General features: G+C 40.8%; 1 protein-coding gene across 2 annotated transcripts in view; it reads left to right on the forward strand.

The window, feature by feature from the left end:
- Positions 1-17830, forward strand: part of LOC127655847 (sodium/potassium/calcium exchanger 2-like) — a 116574-nt gene that overhangs the window by 48753 nt on the left and 49991 nt on the right. The window contains exons 5-6 of one of the 2 annotated variants that reach the window (XM_052143865.1): positions 4227-4241; positions 17218-17268. In XM_052143865.1, coding sequence (XP_051999825.1) covers positions 4227-4241; positions 17218-17268 — 66 coding nt within the window. The remainder of the gene's footprint in view (positions 1-4226; positions 4242-17217; positions 17269-17830) is intronic. The other variant, XM_052143873.1, reaches the window with a different exon arrangement.

The following is a 17830-nucleotide window of genomic DNA, read 5'->3' on the forward strand; positions in this document are numbered from 1 at the left end:
AAGCCTAATTTATTGTAATTCATTTTTTGCAAGTATCTTCAGGTGTATAATTTGCATAATTTGAGAATATTGCAATTATATTCAAGACATATTATCAGAAACATGCCTTTAGGAGGCAAGAACTGGCTTGACCATATAAATAATAATAATTTAATGATTATCTTAAAAGCAAAAGACATACAACACAAATGCATACAAGACAGCTGCCTGTAGCTCTCTCTCTCTCTCTCTCTCTCTCTGTCTTTCTCTCTCTCTCTCTTGAACTGCCACCTCTGGCCTCCGTTATCCCTCTCGTGGGCTTGATTAGCCTGATTAGGGGGCGTGCATGTGTCATCACGTCTTTTGTGTGTTTGCACGTTTTTGGGATTAAATGCTGGTCAACTTTTATACACGAGGCCTTAGGATATGTTTTCCTAAGATTAACCCATTTAGGATGCGGAAGAGGGTGGGACCGTGACTATACTGCGCGACTATGTATTGTTTATTTATTCAGAATATGTTTTCATTTTACACCATTTCCTTTTTCATGTGATACATAAATTATGCTGTATGCGCTGGTTTAGCGCCTGATTCACTAAGAATTAGCAGATCAGACTACAGCACCAACAGCCCACTAAGGAGCTGTAATAAAGCGATTCTGAGCACTATATAGTGTATGAAGCAGTAGTCCACCATTATCTGACACACTTTGGCAGGACTGAACAGCATCACTGACTTCTGTGATCCAAGACTAATTCACATAAAAAGGTTTTTTCACCGAAAGGAATGACTCAATTTAAATACTCAAGATGCAGTGCAATTTTAGCGCTGGTTGCGCCTGCTTAAACTATATTGTAGGTGGTTAGTGAATAAAAAGCAGGTTTTTGCATAGAAATACCATCCGCTAAAATGGCACAAATGTTTATGAATTTTCCCTTTTGCGTTTAACGTCATGTTGGTGCGCACACTACACGACTAAACGCTGACAGGGTGCATCAATTACTATTACAAATCATCAAAGACCACACTACAAGACTTTCATTCGGCAGACTTGTCGCTAACTGAAAACATTACATTTGGGGTAGGACATATTGCATTTAGCAGACACTTCTATCCAAAGCGACTAGCTTGGTAATCAAACCCATGACCTTTACTTTGCTTGCGCCATGCTGTATCAGTTGAGCAACAGGAAGTTATTATTTTTTCAATTCCATTTGATACACTTCTTTGCACAAAATTGCGTTATACAATTCAAATTATTGTAGTCAGTTTACAGTTACTAGCTATTAATTAAATTTATAACATAAAGTGCATTACTGGCATTACAGATACAGTATATCCAAAATAGTATTCTTAAACATGAAACATAAGCATAAACATGAACTTGATTATAACCTTGACTTAACATAATCTTAACTAGACATTAACTTGACTTGACATGACACAAAGTTACAAACATCTACAGGTGAAACTCGAAAAATTAGAATATCGTGCAAAAGTTCATTAATTTCAGTAATTCAACTTAAAAGGTTAAACTAATATATTATATAGACTCATTACAAGCAAAGTAAGATATTTCAAGCCTTTATTTGATATAATTTTGATGATTATGGCTTACAGCTTATGAAAACCCCAAATTCAGAATCTCAGAAAATTAGAATATTGTGAAAAGGTTCAGTATTGTAGGCTCAAAGTGTCACACTCTAATCAGCTAATTAATCCAAAACACCTGCAAAGGGTTCCTGAGCCTTTAAATGGTCTCTCAGTCTGGTTCAGTTGAATTCACAATCATGGGGAAGACTGCTGACCTGACAGTTGTGCAGAAAACCATCATTGACACCCTCCACAAGGAGGGAAAGCCTCAAAAGGTAATTGCAAAAGAAGTTGGATGTTCTCAAAGTGCTGTATCAAAGCACATTAATAGAAAGTTAAGTGGAATGGAAAAGTGGAAAGTGGAAAGAAAAAGGTGCACAAGCAGCAGGGATGACCGTAGCCTGGAGAGGATTGTCAGGAAAAGGCCATTCAAATGTGTGGGGGAGCTTCACAAGGAGTGGACTGAGGCTGGAGTTACTGCATCAAGAGCCACCACACACAGACGGGTCCTGGACATGGGCTTCAAATGTCAAACGTCTTACCTGGGCTAAAGAAAAAAAGAACTGGTCTGTTGCTCAGTGGTCCAAAGTCCTCTTTTCTGATGAGAGCAAATTTTGCATCTCATTTGGAAACCAAGGTCCCAGAGTCTGGAGGAAGAATGGAGAGGCACACAATCCAAGATGCTTGAAGTCCAGTGTGAAGTTTCCACAGTCTGTGTTGGTTTGGGGAGCCATGTCATCGGCTGGTGTTGGTCCACTGTGCTTTATTAAGTCCAGAGTCAACGCAGCCGTCTACCGGGACATTTTAGAGCACTTCATGCTTCCTTCAGCAGACAAGCTTTATGGAGATGCTGACTTCATTTTCCAGCAGGACTTGGCACCTGCCCACACTGCCAAAAGTACCAAAACCTGGTTCAATGACCATGGTATTACTGTGCTTGATTGGCCAGCAAACTCGCCTGACCTGAACCCCATAGAGAATCTATGGGGCATTGCCAAGAGAAAGATGAGAGACATGAGATCAAACAATGCAGAAGAGCTGAAGGCCGCTATTGAAGCATCTTGGTCTTCCATAACACCTCAGCAGTGCCACAGGCTGATAGCATCCATGCCACGCCGCATTGAGGCAGTAATTAATGCAAAAGGGGCCCAAACCAAGTACTGAGTACATATGCATGATTATACTTTTCAGATTTCTGTATTTAAAATCCTTTTACATGAAATCAATAAAAAATATTCTAATTTTCTGAGCTTCTGAATTTGGGGTTTTCATAAGCTGTAAGCCATAATCATCAAAATTATATCAAATAAAGGCTTGAAATATCTTACTTTGCTTGTAATGAGTCTATATAATATATTAGTTTCACCTTTTAAGTTGAATTACTGAAATTAATGAACTTTTGCACGATATTCTAATTTTTCGAGTTTCACCTGTAATACCTAACAAAAGACAATGAGGGTTTAAATCAAGCTTGCCGCACAAGCCCTCAAAAGTGAAGCCAAAATGTCTCAATCGCCCCCCGGTGACTGGTCCTAGTATAGGTCATGAACCCCGCCTCCCCATGTTATTCAACGGGACGTGAGACCAACTAAACAATTAAATTACACTTCACATATCTTTTTTCCAAAGATAGAAATGACAGTAAATGACAGAAACTATCACGTTGATGTCATTTCAAGTGTTTGTTTTCAAAATAAGTTTGTTTTTAGTTATTTGATGCTATAAAAACGGTGCTGTGACATCATGATTGACAGCTGTGATTGACAGCTCTGAGCGAAGTAGTCACTGAAGCACCGACTGACTTTTTTCAGGATCTTCGGAGGACTGAGGAGATTGGAGCTTTAAATGTAATATCTAAATTTCTATAATTAATTATTTCACACCATCATAAGTCAAAAGTCAAAAGTGCAGGGGCGTGTGCTAGCGATTGATTCAGCGAGAGTGAGGGCGGGGCCTTTATTTCGCGGCTTTACTTCCTGCTCACTACTGCGCAGGTCTGGTCCCGAAATCGCAACTGCGCAGACTCAAGTCCCAAGATGTCAGCGCCATATCGGGACACTGTTCAGTTCTCACCAATGGAAAAGATTGAAGGGGCGTCGTCCATCTTTTTTTTTACAGTCTATGGTTTAAATACATGGACATGGGAGAACACATGACAAAGATAACCAATGAACAAACAGAACTGATAACAGCATAACAAGACAATGAACCAATGAAAACAAGACACATGAACATGGAGGGAAAACAGGACATCACATGACTAGGGACACATGACAGGAAATGGGAAATAAACTTTCAAAATAAAAGACGTGAAATACACGAACACACACATTAAACGTTGCATTTATAGTTAAATGTTTTTCTTTGTAATAAATTGCATACATTCTTGATACATTAATTACCTGGTAAAAATGATTGTGGGTGGTTAGTTAGTTGTGTTGAAGTACCGCACTCAAAACTAGCACAAGTGTTTAAGGAAGTCGCCCCACAGTTTATAGGTTTTAACTCTGCACACAATTTTATGGGTATTTCGACATTAACGGCACATCTCATCGTTCTATTCATTTAGCTTTGCACTAGAGCTAAACTGTATTTTCCTGCTTGTTCTTTATCATCTCTCTTTCTCTCTGTCTCTCTGTCTACTGTTTTCTCAGAATTTGCTGACTCTGGTGAGTTATTCTTTAAATCTCATTGTCATCACAGTCAACAGCACCCCCACCTCCTCTATGTCAACCCCCCGCACCCCCACTCCCCCCAACACACATACACCAAAAACTGAAACTTGTGTCCTGCTCGCCCGTCTGTTTTGCTGTTTATTCACATTTCCTCTCGGTATTCAGGATGGATACTGGATACTGTTTGTTTCGCTAAAGTTTCCATTTGTGTTGTGTCACTTTTCATTGTGTGTATCTGCTACAGCCCCACCCCATATAACCCATCTAACTCCCTAACACAACACAAGATCTATTTTTAAACTGTTCATAAAAACCCAGCAACAGATAACATTGGCTAGCCCTAGACATTGTTTGGATTTAAAGCAATATTTTGGGCCAAAAGCTTTGATTTAATCAGTAGTCATTATAGAGCACAACAGTGACCGCCCACTTTTTCAGTAACATTGCTGCGGATTAATTTTCTCCATAGACATTACAAGAAAATTATTTGATATAGACATATAAGCCTTCAATGAAACCGACCAGCTTTATAACACCATTTTCAATGCTTTATGGGAGGTCACTGTTGAGCTTCAGTGTCACAATGGGTATATCTGGTTTAAGGATTATGAGGATTTGGCTACTTTTTATTTTTATTATTACTTACATGCTGACTTGTGGCTTCTGGAGAAGCATATACCATCACTTAACAACCACAGAGCTTATGGTTGGTTGAAAGGTTTTGCGACTGGTGCTTTTCAAAAGTGTCAATGTGGCTCCCAAAATTTGCTCACGTTTCTTAAAGGGGTCATGAAATGCAATTTTTTAGGTCCCTTAGGTCAACTGATAATGTTTGTAATTTTTGTTTTTCATTAAAACAGTCATAATTTAGTAATATATGATAATTTTTTGACCCTCTCTGGCCCTCTGTCTGAAACACTCACTGTTCTGATTGGCTAACATCGTGCAGCCCCTCAAATTCATCAATTTTTGAAACTTAATCTGAAGAGAATGAACAAGCGCCACAACATTATAAAACAAAATTTCAGGGTTTACACATAACGTACATCCAACACATTGCATCTAAATATATTAAACTGTTCATCTCAAGCACAACTGTTAACACTCACACTCTATCTACACCGGACACGAGAGTCAAGTCGGCAAAAATGTGCCATTATAATCAATGATGCTGTCTTCCATAGAAGCATCCATTGCGGTGTGTCGCGTTTTGTTGCACCGACAGTAAACAGATGTCCCGTTCAATTTTGTGGTGCACACACTGGCACTACTACAGTTAACAACACAAATAAACAGATTATAAAGTTTGAGTCGAAGTGCCCAGTGTACAGTATACAGTCTCAGTCCGTCGCATCAACGGACGCCCCTGGTGTATGGAACTGTTTACTTACTGTTTTGTGTAAGTGTTTTTAACTGCCTCATCCTGCAATAACAACTTTGCAAAGCTTGAAATGTTTTATGACTTTTCACATGCAATCCATGCTGAAATATTCTGAAGACACATCCACATGATGCACATACATAGTCCAAAGCATGGTGTGAACTAGACGCACACACATACAGTTTCCAGTATCATCCTGCACTGAAATGCCCACCACCGGAAACGCATCAAGATGGTCAAAGATGTCCATCTAGTGCATGTTTGCATACACCAACAATTAAAAATAGTGCAGATAGGCGAAAGAGCATGTCCATGACTTGTTCATGCTCAAAACAGCAAGAGGCAGCAGCTGTGAATGACTTCCCCTCTACAGAGTTGTAACTTGACACTGCATCTTTTAAAAGCGGCACGTGTAAAGCAGTCAAATATGTTTGTCTGTGCATGTTAAAAACAAAAAGTAATTTAAAATTGTCCATATGGGTTCCCTTTGGTATTTATAGCAAATAGCAAGGCCACAGTAGGCGTTGTCTGTCCTTCTCTCTCAGGTTACGAACTGAAGCACCATTGGGTGGGGCCAAGGGTGTGATGATTTAAGTAGGTGTTGAATTTTTGAGCTGTAGAGGTGGAAATGAATTAATTAGCCCTATAATTATGTAGGGAAGTCACAGAAGTTGAGAATGAGAAATTTTTGCTTTGCGATTCATTTAGAGTTTTACAGTATGTTTTTATAGTAGAAAGACCTCTTATATGTCAAAATATCAAGGAAAAATGTATTCCTCATGACATGGCCCCTTTAACAAAACATTTAATTCAACTCAAAACAATTATAAATATCAGACTATAAAAGCTGAAATAAATGTTAAGTCAGACAGCAAATAACTGCACGTTTATGTCCGAGCCGCCATTTGGTACCAATCACTCTGTGCTCGACAGCAGTGCTTTTACATTTCCTATGCGGTCAAACTGGTACACAGTTTCAGTTATTGGCCATTTGTTGCGAAGTCCCATCCATTTAAGAACCCGACCAATCATCAAGCCATGCCTCCAGGTGGGACAAAAATACATTGAAAGCCCAATGCCCAATAGACAATAATATGCAGATGCAATGCAATATCGCTCATGAATCTCTAATTGACTCCAAGAGAAGCACAACGTCTGGGCGAGATGAAAAAGAACCTGTTTAGAGCATTTGTTCTTCCAATGAAATCTAATTGGACAGGTATCTGCCATAAACTCCCATAAAAATTCGGCTTCAATAGCACTTGATGGGCTGGGCATCCACTAACTTCGTTGGACATATTCATGTAGAAAAAGTGCATTATGTTCCTTGAACGAACAGTGCAATATTTAAGTGTAATAAGTGATATTTTATATTTTATTCTCTAAAATTCAATATGCACAAAGCGTAAGCCTAATAAGTCATTTATATTGATAATTTCTACATTAAACTGGTTATTGATGCATTTCATATGAAATATTAAAGATAGCAGTGCTTCCTTTAGTCAATCGTATGTTGTCACTAAAATTTCTCTGTGGGGAAAATGAATGGGATCATTACTTCCAGAGCCCTCCTGTTGCGTTCCATTAGCTGTTCATTCCGGCTAGTCCAATTTTACAACACTTAGTGAGGCTTTAACATTATTTCATGTTACAGAATATGCCCATATGTGCCCATATCAGTTTAGTTGGGTTAAGCATATGACCAACAAGCTACTTTTTCCAGCGATTTACAGTGTGACATGTTAAAACACTATTTAACTGTTTTTATATCACATTGTTTGCACATGCAGTATTGTGGCCATTTGATCTTAATATTGAAATGCACTCATATACTTTCCTTTCTCTCATATTTAGCATTGGGTTGCCTAATTCAATTTAGTGACCTTGAACTGCTGAATTAATGGAACCATGTGAACAAGCTGATTCATTAAATGATTCACTGATTCATCTGTGGCCCTATGTAGATGTCCGTGCAATACATTTTATGTCATTTTTGTCACTTTGTTTAATTACTATGTTTCCGCAATTTTTTTCTAGTTTTATTAATTGTATATAGTGTAAATTAATCTGTTCAAGTATAATGTTGTCACCCTGATTGAAATCCTCATTGCTTTTGTGCCAGATAAATATTTCTCTGATTATATATATAATTATTTTATTTAATTGCTTCATTATTTAATAGCTCCACTAATATAGCTTCAGTGTAATAAGCTACTTTTCCTCAGTAGCTTGTAAGGTAGCTAACTAATGTATATTTAATAGCTTGACTCTTGCTGCTTAATAGCGGTGTTATCAGATCTCAAAAGGACCCATAAACAAAAGTTTATGTAATTATAATGTAATAAATAAGAACTATTTAAAATTCTGCACTATTTTTAGGCCACTAATTAAATGTAAATGAAAATGTTCATTGATGAAGGGTATTTCGATTTCCCCAGTGATAACGAAGATGATACAAATAAGATGACAGGTGCTATGCAAATAAATGTAGATGCTATTTACACCCCAGTGCAAATAGTGACAAATATTATTTGCACCCCAACCCTGTTACAAATAGTGGTAGATGCTATTTGCTCCCCTAATTATGCTGGCATGAGAAAGCCAACAAACTGATATTCAATTTCAACTTATTATTATTCTTCTTTGACTCTTTCAGACCCTATCTCCTCCTAGAACTTTCAAACTACATTCTCCAAACTCTGCCTTTCTACCTGTTCTGACTCGGGTTGCTGTGACTTTTCTAATGGATCGGAATTATGGTATTCCCGTAGCAGACTTCAGAACAGGCCCAACTTCCCATTTAAAAATGTCTGACTATACTTACTGGAAAAGCTTTTTAGCTTCATGTACAAAATCTGTAATAGATATACTAGCAAAACATACTAACAACACCTAGGTACATGCTAGCAATGTCTAGCTAAGGGCTAAAACATGCTAACAACACATAGCTAAGTGCTAAAACATTATAGCAACATACTAAAAACATGCTAGCAATGCCTAGTTAAATGATAAAACATGCTAGCAACAGCTTGCAAACTGCTAAAACGTGCTAAAAACAATATATACATGCGTAGGTGCCTCATTTGGTTGGTTTGGATACATCAACCATGGTGCCATCTTTGAACGGTCAAAATGGAGAGCTGTTTGAATGTAAGTGAATGGAGAAAGAGCTCAGACTGCTTTATAAACTTATTTTGTGTGGAAACAGTTCATCATGAATTGACTGTCTGGGTGTTAATTTTCAGTATGTTTGCCATGATATATTAGTTTTTAGAGGACTTTTTTTGCAGTTTGCTATGAGTAAAAAAAGTAAAGTCAGGACTTTTTATATAATCTAAAATATTGCCAAATGTTTATGGAAAATTAGATAATCTGAATTGGCTGGAAAAGACAATAGACTTTTGCATATCAATTTACATTCATGTGTTGATGGCTCTTGACCTGTCCAACATGTTGGACATGCTCACCTATCGTGGTTCATATAAACAGCTACTAATAAGGTATAGATATCTATGCTAACAATGCCATTTTAAGTGCTAAAACATGCTAGCAACATGCTAACACATGCTAGAAATGTGCTAAACCATGCAAGCAACACTTAGCTAAATGTTAATACATACTAGAAACATGCTAGCAACATGCTAACACATGCTAGCAACATTTAGCGAAATACTAAAACATACTAGAAACATGCAAGCAACATGATTAAACATGTTAGCAACACCTAGCTAAGTGCTAAAACATGCAAAAAAATATGACATCTATCTATCCTTAAACTTTATACTAACTTCAAGCTTAGAAATATGTGTACAACGTTTTACAAATTTTTTAACTTTCAGACTGGCTTTCTCAAACCAACATAAAGTTTGTCTACAAACCTTTCATTTTAGTTGAATACTAACACACATAGGCACTGCAGCATTTTTATTGTGTTTTAAGGCACAGTAAACCAACCCCATCCCTAAACCTAACCCTAATCTTCCCTTACATGGTTTTACTATAGTAAGCATAGTATCAACATGGTATTTTGTAGTAAAGTCAGAGTAACCACAAAATTGAATATGGTTTTTATATTAACACCATATTTCTGTGGTAACACTATTATTAATTTCATCAAATATACAGTATAGATAAGATTAAGGTATATAAGATATAAGATTAATTGTGATTAATATTTTTAATTAATTTAATTTTTAAATAATCAGCATCTTATGTAATTAATTCAATAAAAAAATGTATCAATTGACAGACCTAGTTGTTGTTTTTTTGACTAATTAGAGTGAAAGGGACCTGAAGTAATGAATACGACATGATGGGGACACAAAAATGGGCTCTAATAAAACTGTTTATAATAAACATTGCTTTAAAGTATGAACAGTTTGTAGCTTGGCAAACTACAGTTTTGAAGTAGCTTTCATACAGCTGAGAGTGAATCAACAGAAACTGACAGTGACACATGCAACACTCTCGCATGGATTGATTAATTGCATAAGTTCATTAATTGATGTTGAACACATGATTAATGAACGCTGCCTGTTTTTCCACATGTGCACGTAATTTATCCTTCACATTACACACAAACATACTTACAGATCACACCATGCCACAGCTCTCAGTTACCGTTCACGCTTCTCAGAGACATTTCAAACATAATACGCAGTGATTTTGTCCATGCGTGTGTGTGCATGCTTGTATTTATTTTTTTACTGTGTCTGACCTCTGCGCGGCAGTCTGTATTGATTATTGCACTCAACAGCATGCCAGCCCAACAGTTTCTCTATTTTTGGAGTTAGCTGTCCACTCCCTCAAACCTTCACACACACATTCATAAAGACACTGTCATATGCCATACATTCCTTCCGACTGATTGATTACAAACATGCACAAAAAAATCACAAATGCCAATAACCGTCTGGTTATTGAGTGCGACCTTTATTTTGAAACACGAGCACACATACATGCACTCACAATCTTCCACACCCTTTCCCGGCTGAATCAATGTTAAAAGCTTTATGCCGCTGGGATGAGTCTCCAAAAGCTGCAGAGGTCATTCTGTAAGGTCGCTGGTCTCATCGCTTAACATGGAGGCACAGCAGTATCATATCAGGTCTCATTATATATACATTTTAGGACTCATAGAGCATTTAAAAACAGTTCACACGAAAATGAAAATTGTCTCATCATTTACTCACCCTCGTGCCATCCCAGATGGGTATGACTTTCTTTCTTCAGCAGAACACAAATGAAGATTTTTAGAAGAATATCTCTGTAGAAGTCAACAGGGTCCAAGACTTTGAAGCTCTAAAATGCAAATAAAGTCAGAATGAATGTAATCCATACATCTCCAGTTGGTAAATCCATGTCTTCAGAAGCAATATGATAGGTGTGGGTGAGAAACTGGAAACATAATTTTCAGATTAAGATGAAATTCAAAATTCAAATACAAATCTCCCAAATTCAGATCCCAGATATTCAGACCATAAACAAACTAAAGTTCAAATGTCACGCTTTCGTAATCAGCAGAGAAAAGTAGAAGTTATCAGAATAGTTTAACTTGGCATTGTGGCCAATTACACAAAAAAAAAGAGCAAAAAAGCCCCATTAAAATTACCATTAAAGTAGCTTTGTGAGAAGAAAAGACAATTTCCAAAGTTTTTCACTGCAGATCTTCCCTCCCCTGCAGTTCTCAAATCTCAAGTGCATTTCTGCATATACAATATACAAATATTTTACTATTAAATAAAATATCAACACTATTGTTATTCTAGCTGGTAAAAGCTACTTTTTTCATAGGCAGCCCACTTATCCTGTTTCTGTGCAGACAAATAGAAGCTCAAGTGTGAGTCGAGACAGTTTCCTTGTAAAATAAACTTTTAAACAGTGACTTTTAATCACTTTCACACAAACCATGAGTTAAACGGCAGATTATCAGTTCATAAACAGTTACTGTTTGAGCTGATTCTCAAACAATATAATTTTATGAGATCAAATAATTTTTACGATTAAAAGTGATACATTTTGAAGTTTGCATTACATAATGAACTAAGCTTTCATGCTTTTTTGAGTATGATCAAGTGGCATTCAACTGATCACACTGTATAGTCAGGACAATAACGTGAAAAATACTCTTACAATTTGAACATAATATTCAGAACTTCTTAAACTACTTCATAGAGTTCTCATCAAAAAATCCTCCATATGCAGCAATGACAGTTTTGCTGATCCATGACATTCTAGCAGTCAGTTTATCCAGATACTCAGGTGACCTTTCACCCCACACTTCCTGTTGCACTTGCCATAGATGTGACTGTCTTGTTGAGCACTTCTCATGCACCTTACAGTCTAGCTGATCCCACAAAAGCTCAATGGTGTAAAGATCCATAACACTCTTTTCCAATTATCTGTTGTCCAATGTCTGTGATTCTTTGCCCACTCTAACCTTTTATTTGAGTTTTTTTCTGTTTCAAAAGTGGCTTTCTCTTTACAATTCTTCCCATAAGGCCTGCACCCCTGATCTTCTCTTTACTGTTGTAACCTCCATTCCCCGATGGAAGGAACGAGACGCTGTGTCGATTATTGTGACACAAGGGGTCTCTTCTGAGAGCCTCACATACCTCTGAACTTGAGAAAAGGCCAATATCAAATTGGCAGACAGAATTTGCATGTCCCGCCTCCGGACATAAGGGAATAAAGGGGAGCGGGCGAACGTCTGTCAGACAGGTTTTCACTGAGGAGCCGAGAGTAATGTTACAGCGCATTACAGTGGTAGGGATAGTGACGTGGCAAGTTGAACACAACATCTCATTCTTTCCATTGGGGAATGGAGGTTACAACAGTAACCATGACATTTCCCTTCTGTCACTCACTCGACATTGTGTTGATTGTAGTGACACAAGGGGTTCCGCTTCAAAACGCCTTGCCCTAACCCATGTTACGTGACTGCTGAGCCAGACGCAAGCAAGCTGTTGTGTGCTAGAAGCAGCTGGGTTGGCTGCACATAACCCTCCCCAACGTCCCCAATAAAAGGTGTCATATACCGCTCTTAGGTTTCCAGTACCCGTATGGGAACAGGCGACATGACTTGGATGGGAGCCAGCCGCGGCCTTTTCTCTCTCTATGTTTCTCGTCATAGAGTTAAATCGGCTGGGGCTATCTTAACGCTATAGATGTGCCGGGGAAGGCATCCTTTCCCGTTCCTATTCTTTCAGGGGGAAAAGGCCCTGCGGAGACCACGACCTGCCCAGACTGGGGGGAGGTAACTTGTAGCTAACACACACAGGGGTTGTCAAGCCACCTGTGGACATGGCGCAGTGGTAGATCCTGCCTGACAAGGGAGGAGTTGCTACAGACATGCCGACCGGGGGACAGCGAGGACTGCCCTAGGGAGAGGCGGGTCCTGCCAGCAGGGTGAGCGTACCGTGGAAAATTCATCACAGGGAGTTGCCTGAAGTGAGAACTATGCTTGTGGAGCCTAAGCCCAACATGGAGCACTCGACTCATGTTGGGTCTGGGGTCTGGTGACGAATTCCTCCGCTGAATCTGCGGCCAGAGGGCTAGGGAGGAAGAGCATCCAGGAAGAGAGAGCTTACTGGCTAACCTGGGAAAGAAGGCACACTGGATCAGCTTGGTGAAGGGCGCAAGGTCCAAGTGGAACACCCGGTCGATTGTTCCGTATTACAGTGTTCTACCGGCTCGGACCTGACAAAACACAGGACGAGACCGACTCAACCCTGAGGTTGAAGAACCTAGCAAAGTTGTTGGGTGTTGCCCAGCCCGCTGCTCTGCAGATTTCTGCTAAGGAGTTGCCATGGGCCAGTGCCCACGAGGATCCCACACTTCTCGTAGAGTGTGCTCGAACCCGCAAGGGGGGGGGCGGCACAGCCTGGGTGTGATAGGCTAGGGAAGTAGCATCAACAACCCAATGAGCTAACCTTTGTTTGGAGACAGCGTTCCCTTTCCGCCATCCACCAAAGCAGACAAAGTGCTGCTCAGAGCATCTAAAGCCCTGTGTGCGGTCCATGTAGATACGTAAAGCATGCACCTGACACAAGAGGCTTGGTCTGCCTCCTCCCGGGGCAGCGCTTGCAGGTTCACGACGTGGTCCCTGAAGGGGGTCGTAGGAACCTTGGGCACATAGCCGGTCATGGTCTTAGGATGACGTGAGCATCTGCCGGACCGAACTCCAGGCAAGTGTCACTGACAGAGAACACTTGAAGGTCCCCGACCCTCTTGATGGAAGCAAACGTGATCAGTGGCGACGTCTTCAAGGAGAGGGCTTTGAGCTCAACTGAAACAAGCAGCTCAAAGGGGGGTCTCTGAAGGCCTGGAAGGACCACTGAGAGATCCCAGGAGGGCAACAGGTTTGGCCAGGAAGGGTTCAACCTCCAGGGATCTCTAAGGAACCTAATAATCAAGTCGTGCTTACCAAGGGACTTGCCATCTACTGCATTGTGCTGGGCTATGATAACAGCGACATACACCTTCAAGGTGGAGGAGGACAGCCTCCTCTCCAACCTCTCCTGCAGGAATGAAAGCACTGACCAAACTGCGCATCTCTGCAAGTCTTCAGATCTGGAAGCAACACCAATTTGCGAACAGAGCCACTTGAGGGCGTCCACCAGATGCCAATCTGCCTGGTAGAGGGAGCTCTGGCTTGGTTGATCGTGTCTGCGACTGCGGATGGTAGACCGCTTAAGTCTTCTGCTTCCCATCCAGGGGCCAGATGTGGAGATTCCAGAGGTCTGGCACGGGCGCCAGAGGGTGTCCCGTCCCTGAGAAAGAAGGTCCTTTCTCAGGGTAATTTGCTAGGGAGGTGCTGTCACGAGGAGCGTGAGGGCTGAGAACCAGGTCCGGGTGGGCCAATAAGGAGCCTCCAAGGTAACCTGTTCCTCGACATCCCTGACCTTGCACAGGGCCAGTGCAAGAAGTCTCACTGGGGAAAATGCGTACTTGCGTAGCCCCCGGGGCCAGCTGTGTGCCAGCGCATCTGTGCCGAGAGGGGCTTCCGTTATGGAGTACCAGAGTGGGCAGTGGGAGTTTTCTTGGGAGGCAAAGAGATCAATCTGCACCGTCTGTGGTGACCACGACACGTCTGGACACCTGCTGTAGGGGGACTCCTGTCTGCAGAAAACAGAGGTCTGTCCAAGGGTTGAACGTATCATGGCAGGAAGGGGTGATAAACACATGGTATGTCCAAAGGGGGTGCGGTGAAAGAAAAAGGGAGAACTGAGGATTCTCCTCCCGGCCCTCCACCGGGGGAATGGAGTGGTCTTTCTACCAGCTCTGGAGCAAACATCTGGATTCCTGGAGCGTTTAGGGGTCTTATGGGCCCTAGAATAGGGGGCGTACGCCACCTGCGGGGAGCTCGACACTGCGACTGAGAGCTGGGCCCAGGTTGAGGAGGAGCTGGTGTTGGTTTCTTCGCAGGGGGATTCCCATGGCGAGCGGACAGGGGACTGCCTGTGCTGCCATGGTGCAGCATGATGTGAGAGATGGCCTCGTCTGTTTTAAAACTGCTGGGCAAATTCGTCAACGGTGTCACCGATGAGACCGAACTGGGAGACGGGGGTTTGAGAAAGTGGGCTTTGTCAACATCACGCATCTCGAACAATTTCAGCGACAGGTGGCGTTCCTAGACCACGAGGGTGGCCATTGTCCGCCTGAGTGCTTGCAATGTGACCTTCGTAGCTCTGAGAGCGAGGTCGGTGGCAGAGCGCAGTTCCTGCAGCACGTCGGGATCGGGACTGCCCTGGTGCAGATCTTTGAGTGCCCTGGCTTGGTGTACCTGCAGGAGAGCCATGGCATGTAAGGCGGAGGTGGCCTGTCCAGGCTTTTGCAGTCAGTGATGACTGACTGCACGTAACCCTCCCCAACGTCCCCAATAAAAGGTGTCACATACCGCTCTTAGGTTTCCAGTACCCGTATGGGAACAGGCGACAACCGCAACGTTGCCATGGACATGTCCTTGCAGTAAGAACATGAACCATCCACAAATGCTGCCTCGGTGTGAACGCTACCCAAGCATTGTCTATGACCATCAGATCTGGAGAGATACTGGCCACATCCAGGAACTAAAAAGACCGTCCTGAAAAGAGGGGAGAAAGCCGCTGGAATGCGCCATCAGATCCTATAGAAAGCTCTCTTTCAGAGGTGGGTGAAGCAGTTGCTACACACAGCACGCTGATCACACAACCGCTCGGCTCGGCTTACAGACGCTCGCCCGCTCCCCTTTATACCCAGATGTCTGGGGCGGAATATGCAAATTCTGCCTGCCAATTTGACATTGGCCTTTTCTCAAGTTCAGAGGTACGCGAGGCTCTCAGAAGAGACCATTGTGTCACTACAATCGACACAACGTCGAGTGAGTGACAGAATGGGAACTGGTGTTGAGCAGGTAGAATTCAATGAAGCTGTCAGCTGAGGACATGTGAGGTGTCTATTTCTCAAACTAGAGACTGATTTATTTATCCTCGTTTAGTTGTACATCTGACCTTCCACATCTCTTTCTATCCTTGTTAGAGCCAGTTGTCCTTTGTCTTTGAAGACTGTAGTGTACACATTTGTACAAAATCTTAAGATTTTTTAGCAGTTTCAAGCATTGTATATTCAAATAGAGATGGCACTGTTTTTTACATCAGCAATGTCCTGACTATGCTTTGTGATCAGTTGAATGCCACTTTGGTGAATTAAAGTACCAATTTCCTTCAGAAACCGCAAAATCTGTACATTATTCGAAACTTTTGACCACCAGAATAGGTTAAGGGTAGGGAGGTCAGTTTTGTTTGTTTGATTTTAATCTCGATAAAGTGTTAACCTAACTTTTAGCGCCACTCAGTGGGCATTTCACTTCGGAACTTCTGCGATACTTGTAATGAACAAAGCAATGTCATTTCGCAAAAATGTCGCCACAGTCACATATTTTTCATGAGATCAGGCTTTATGTTAAGGCCAAAATATACTTTAGTTTTCTGCGTTCCTAATCGCTCCTGTATCCGCACAGTATGTGTGAAGCATATTTCGTCATCTGCACAGTCTGCACAAACTGTCCATGTTTTCAGACTGTATCCAGATTTTCACGAAACATGGACATTCCTTGTCTGTATGCATCATCAGCACATGCTTCTGCCGTTGACTGTACCTGTATCTCAAAGCAGTCGTAGAGCGCATGTGTTGAATGCGTTCACATTTGCTCAGGGTCAAATTAGTAGGTTGATACTTTGAAAGCTAACTTGGTAGACTGGGCGCAACTGATCCGGAACGCAGAAAAACGTGTGCTTTTTTTTTACTTGACGACCCCTGTCAAGAGCAGCTGAATTTCTCTTTTAGTGTTCCATGAAAGAAAGTCATATGGGTTGGGAATTACATGAGGGTTGGGCTTTTCCTTCTCCATTAGAATGGAAATATACCTCAGAGTAAGGCCTAATTTTTCATGCTTTTGTCTTTTTCCAGTTTTTGTGCACTTATGCTGGTGAGATTAGCTTAGAGAGAGATGCGTATGTGTGTATGTTTTGTGCGTGCGTGCTTTTGTGCACTTGTATTCATGTGCTGGTGTGTGTTGCCTTACCCTTGTCTCTGTGTGTGATATTGTAGAGCTGGGGACTTATGGCAAGCTAAAATATTATCACTCAATGATTGAGGAAGGTAAGAACGTTTCATTCAATCCTCATCTTTCATCTTTCTGTCTCACCTCTCTACCCATGATGTATTCTGTGTATGTGTGTGTGTGTGTGTGTGTGTGTGTGTGCTACATGGTTTCATTAGTATTCATAGGTGTTCATATGTAAATGTGGTACTAGCAGCCATACTTTTTCATAAATTAGGATAGGCACTCAGATATGTACAATATCAAACTATTGAACAACTTGAGACATGGACAAATGTTACGAAACCTTTGAGGTACATATTAAATACTGTATTCATAGGTTGATTTCACTGAGTTTAATATCAATAATAATACACATTTCTTTATTACATATGTTAAACACCATTGCATAGAAGGTGCAAGAGGGCAAAGATTGCAAATTACTTTACTTTTATTAATCCTATTTGGATTTAATTGATCTTTTATTTTGGTAACACTTTGCAATAAGGTTCCATTCGTTAACATTAGTTAAAGCATTAGGTATCATGAACAAAAAATGAACAATATATTTTTACATCATGTTTTTAATCTTTGTTAATGTTAGTTATTACAAATTCATTG

The sequence above is a fragment of the Xyrauchen texanus genome, chromosome 2 (assembly GCF_025860055.1).
Source record: "Xyrauchen texanus isolate HMW12.3.18 chromosome 2, RBS_HiC_50CHRs, whole genome shotgun sequence".
NCBI lineage: Eukaryota > Metazoa > Chordata > Actinopteri > Cypriniformes > Catostomidae > Xyrauchen > Xyrauchen texanus.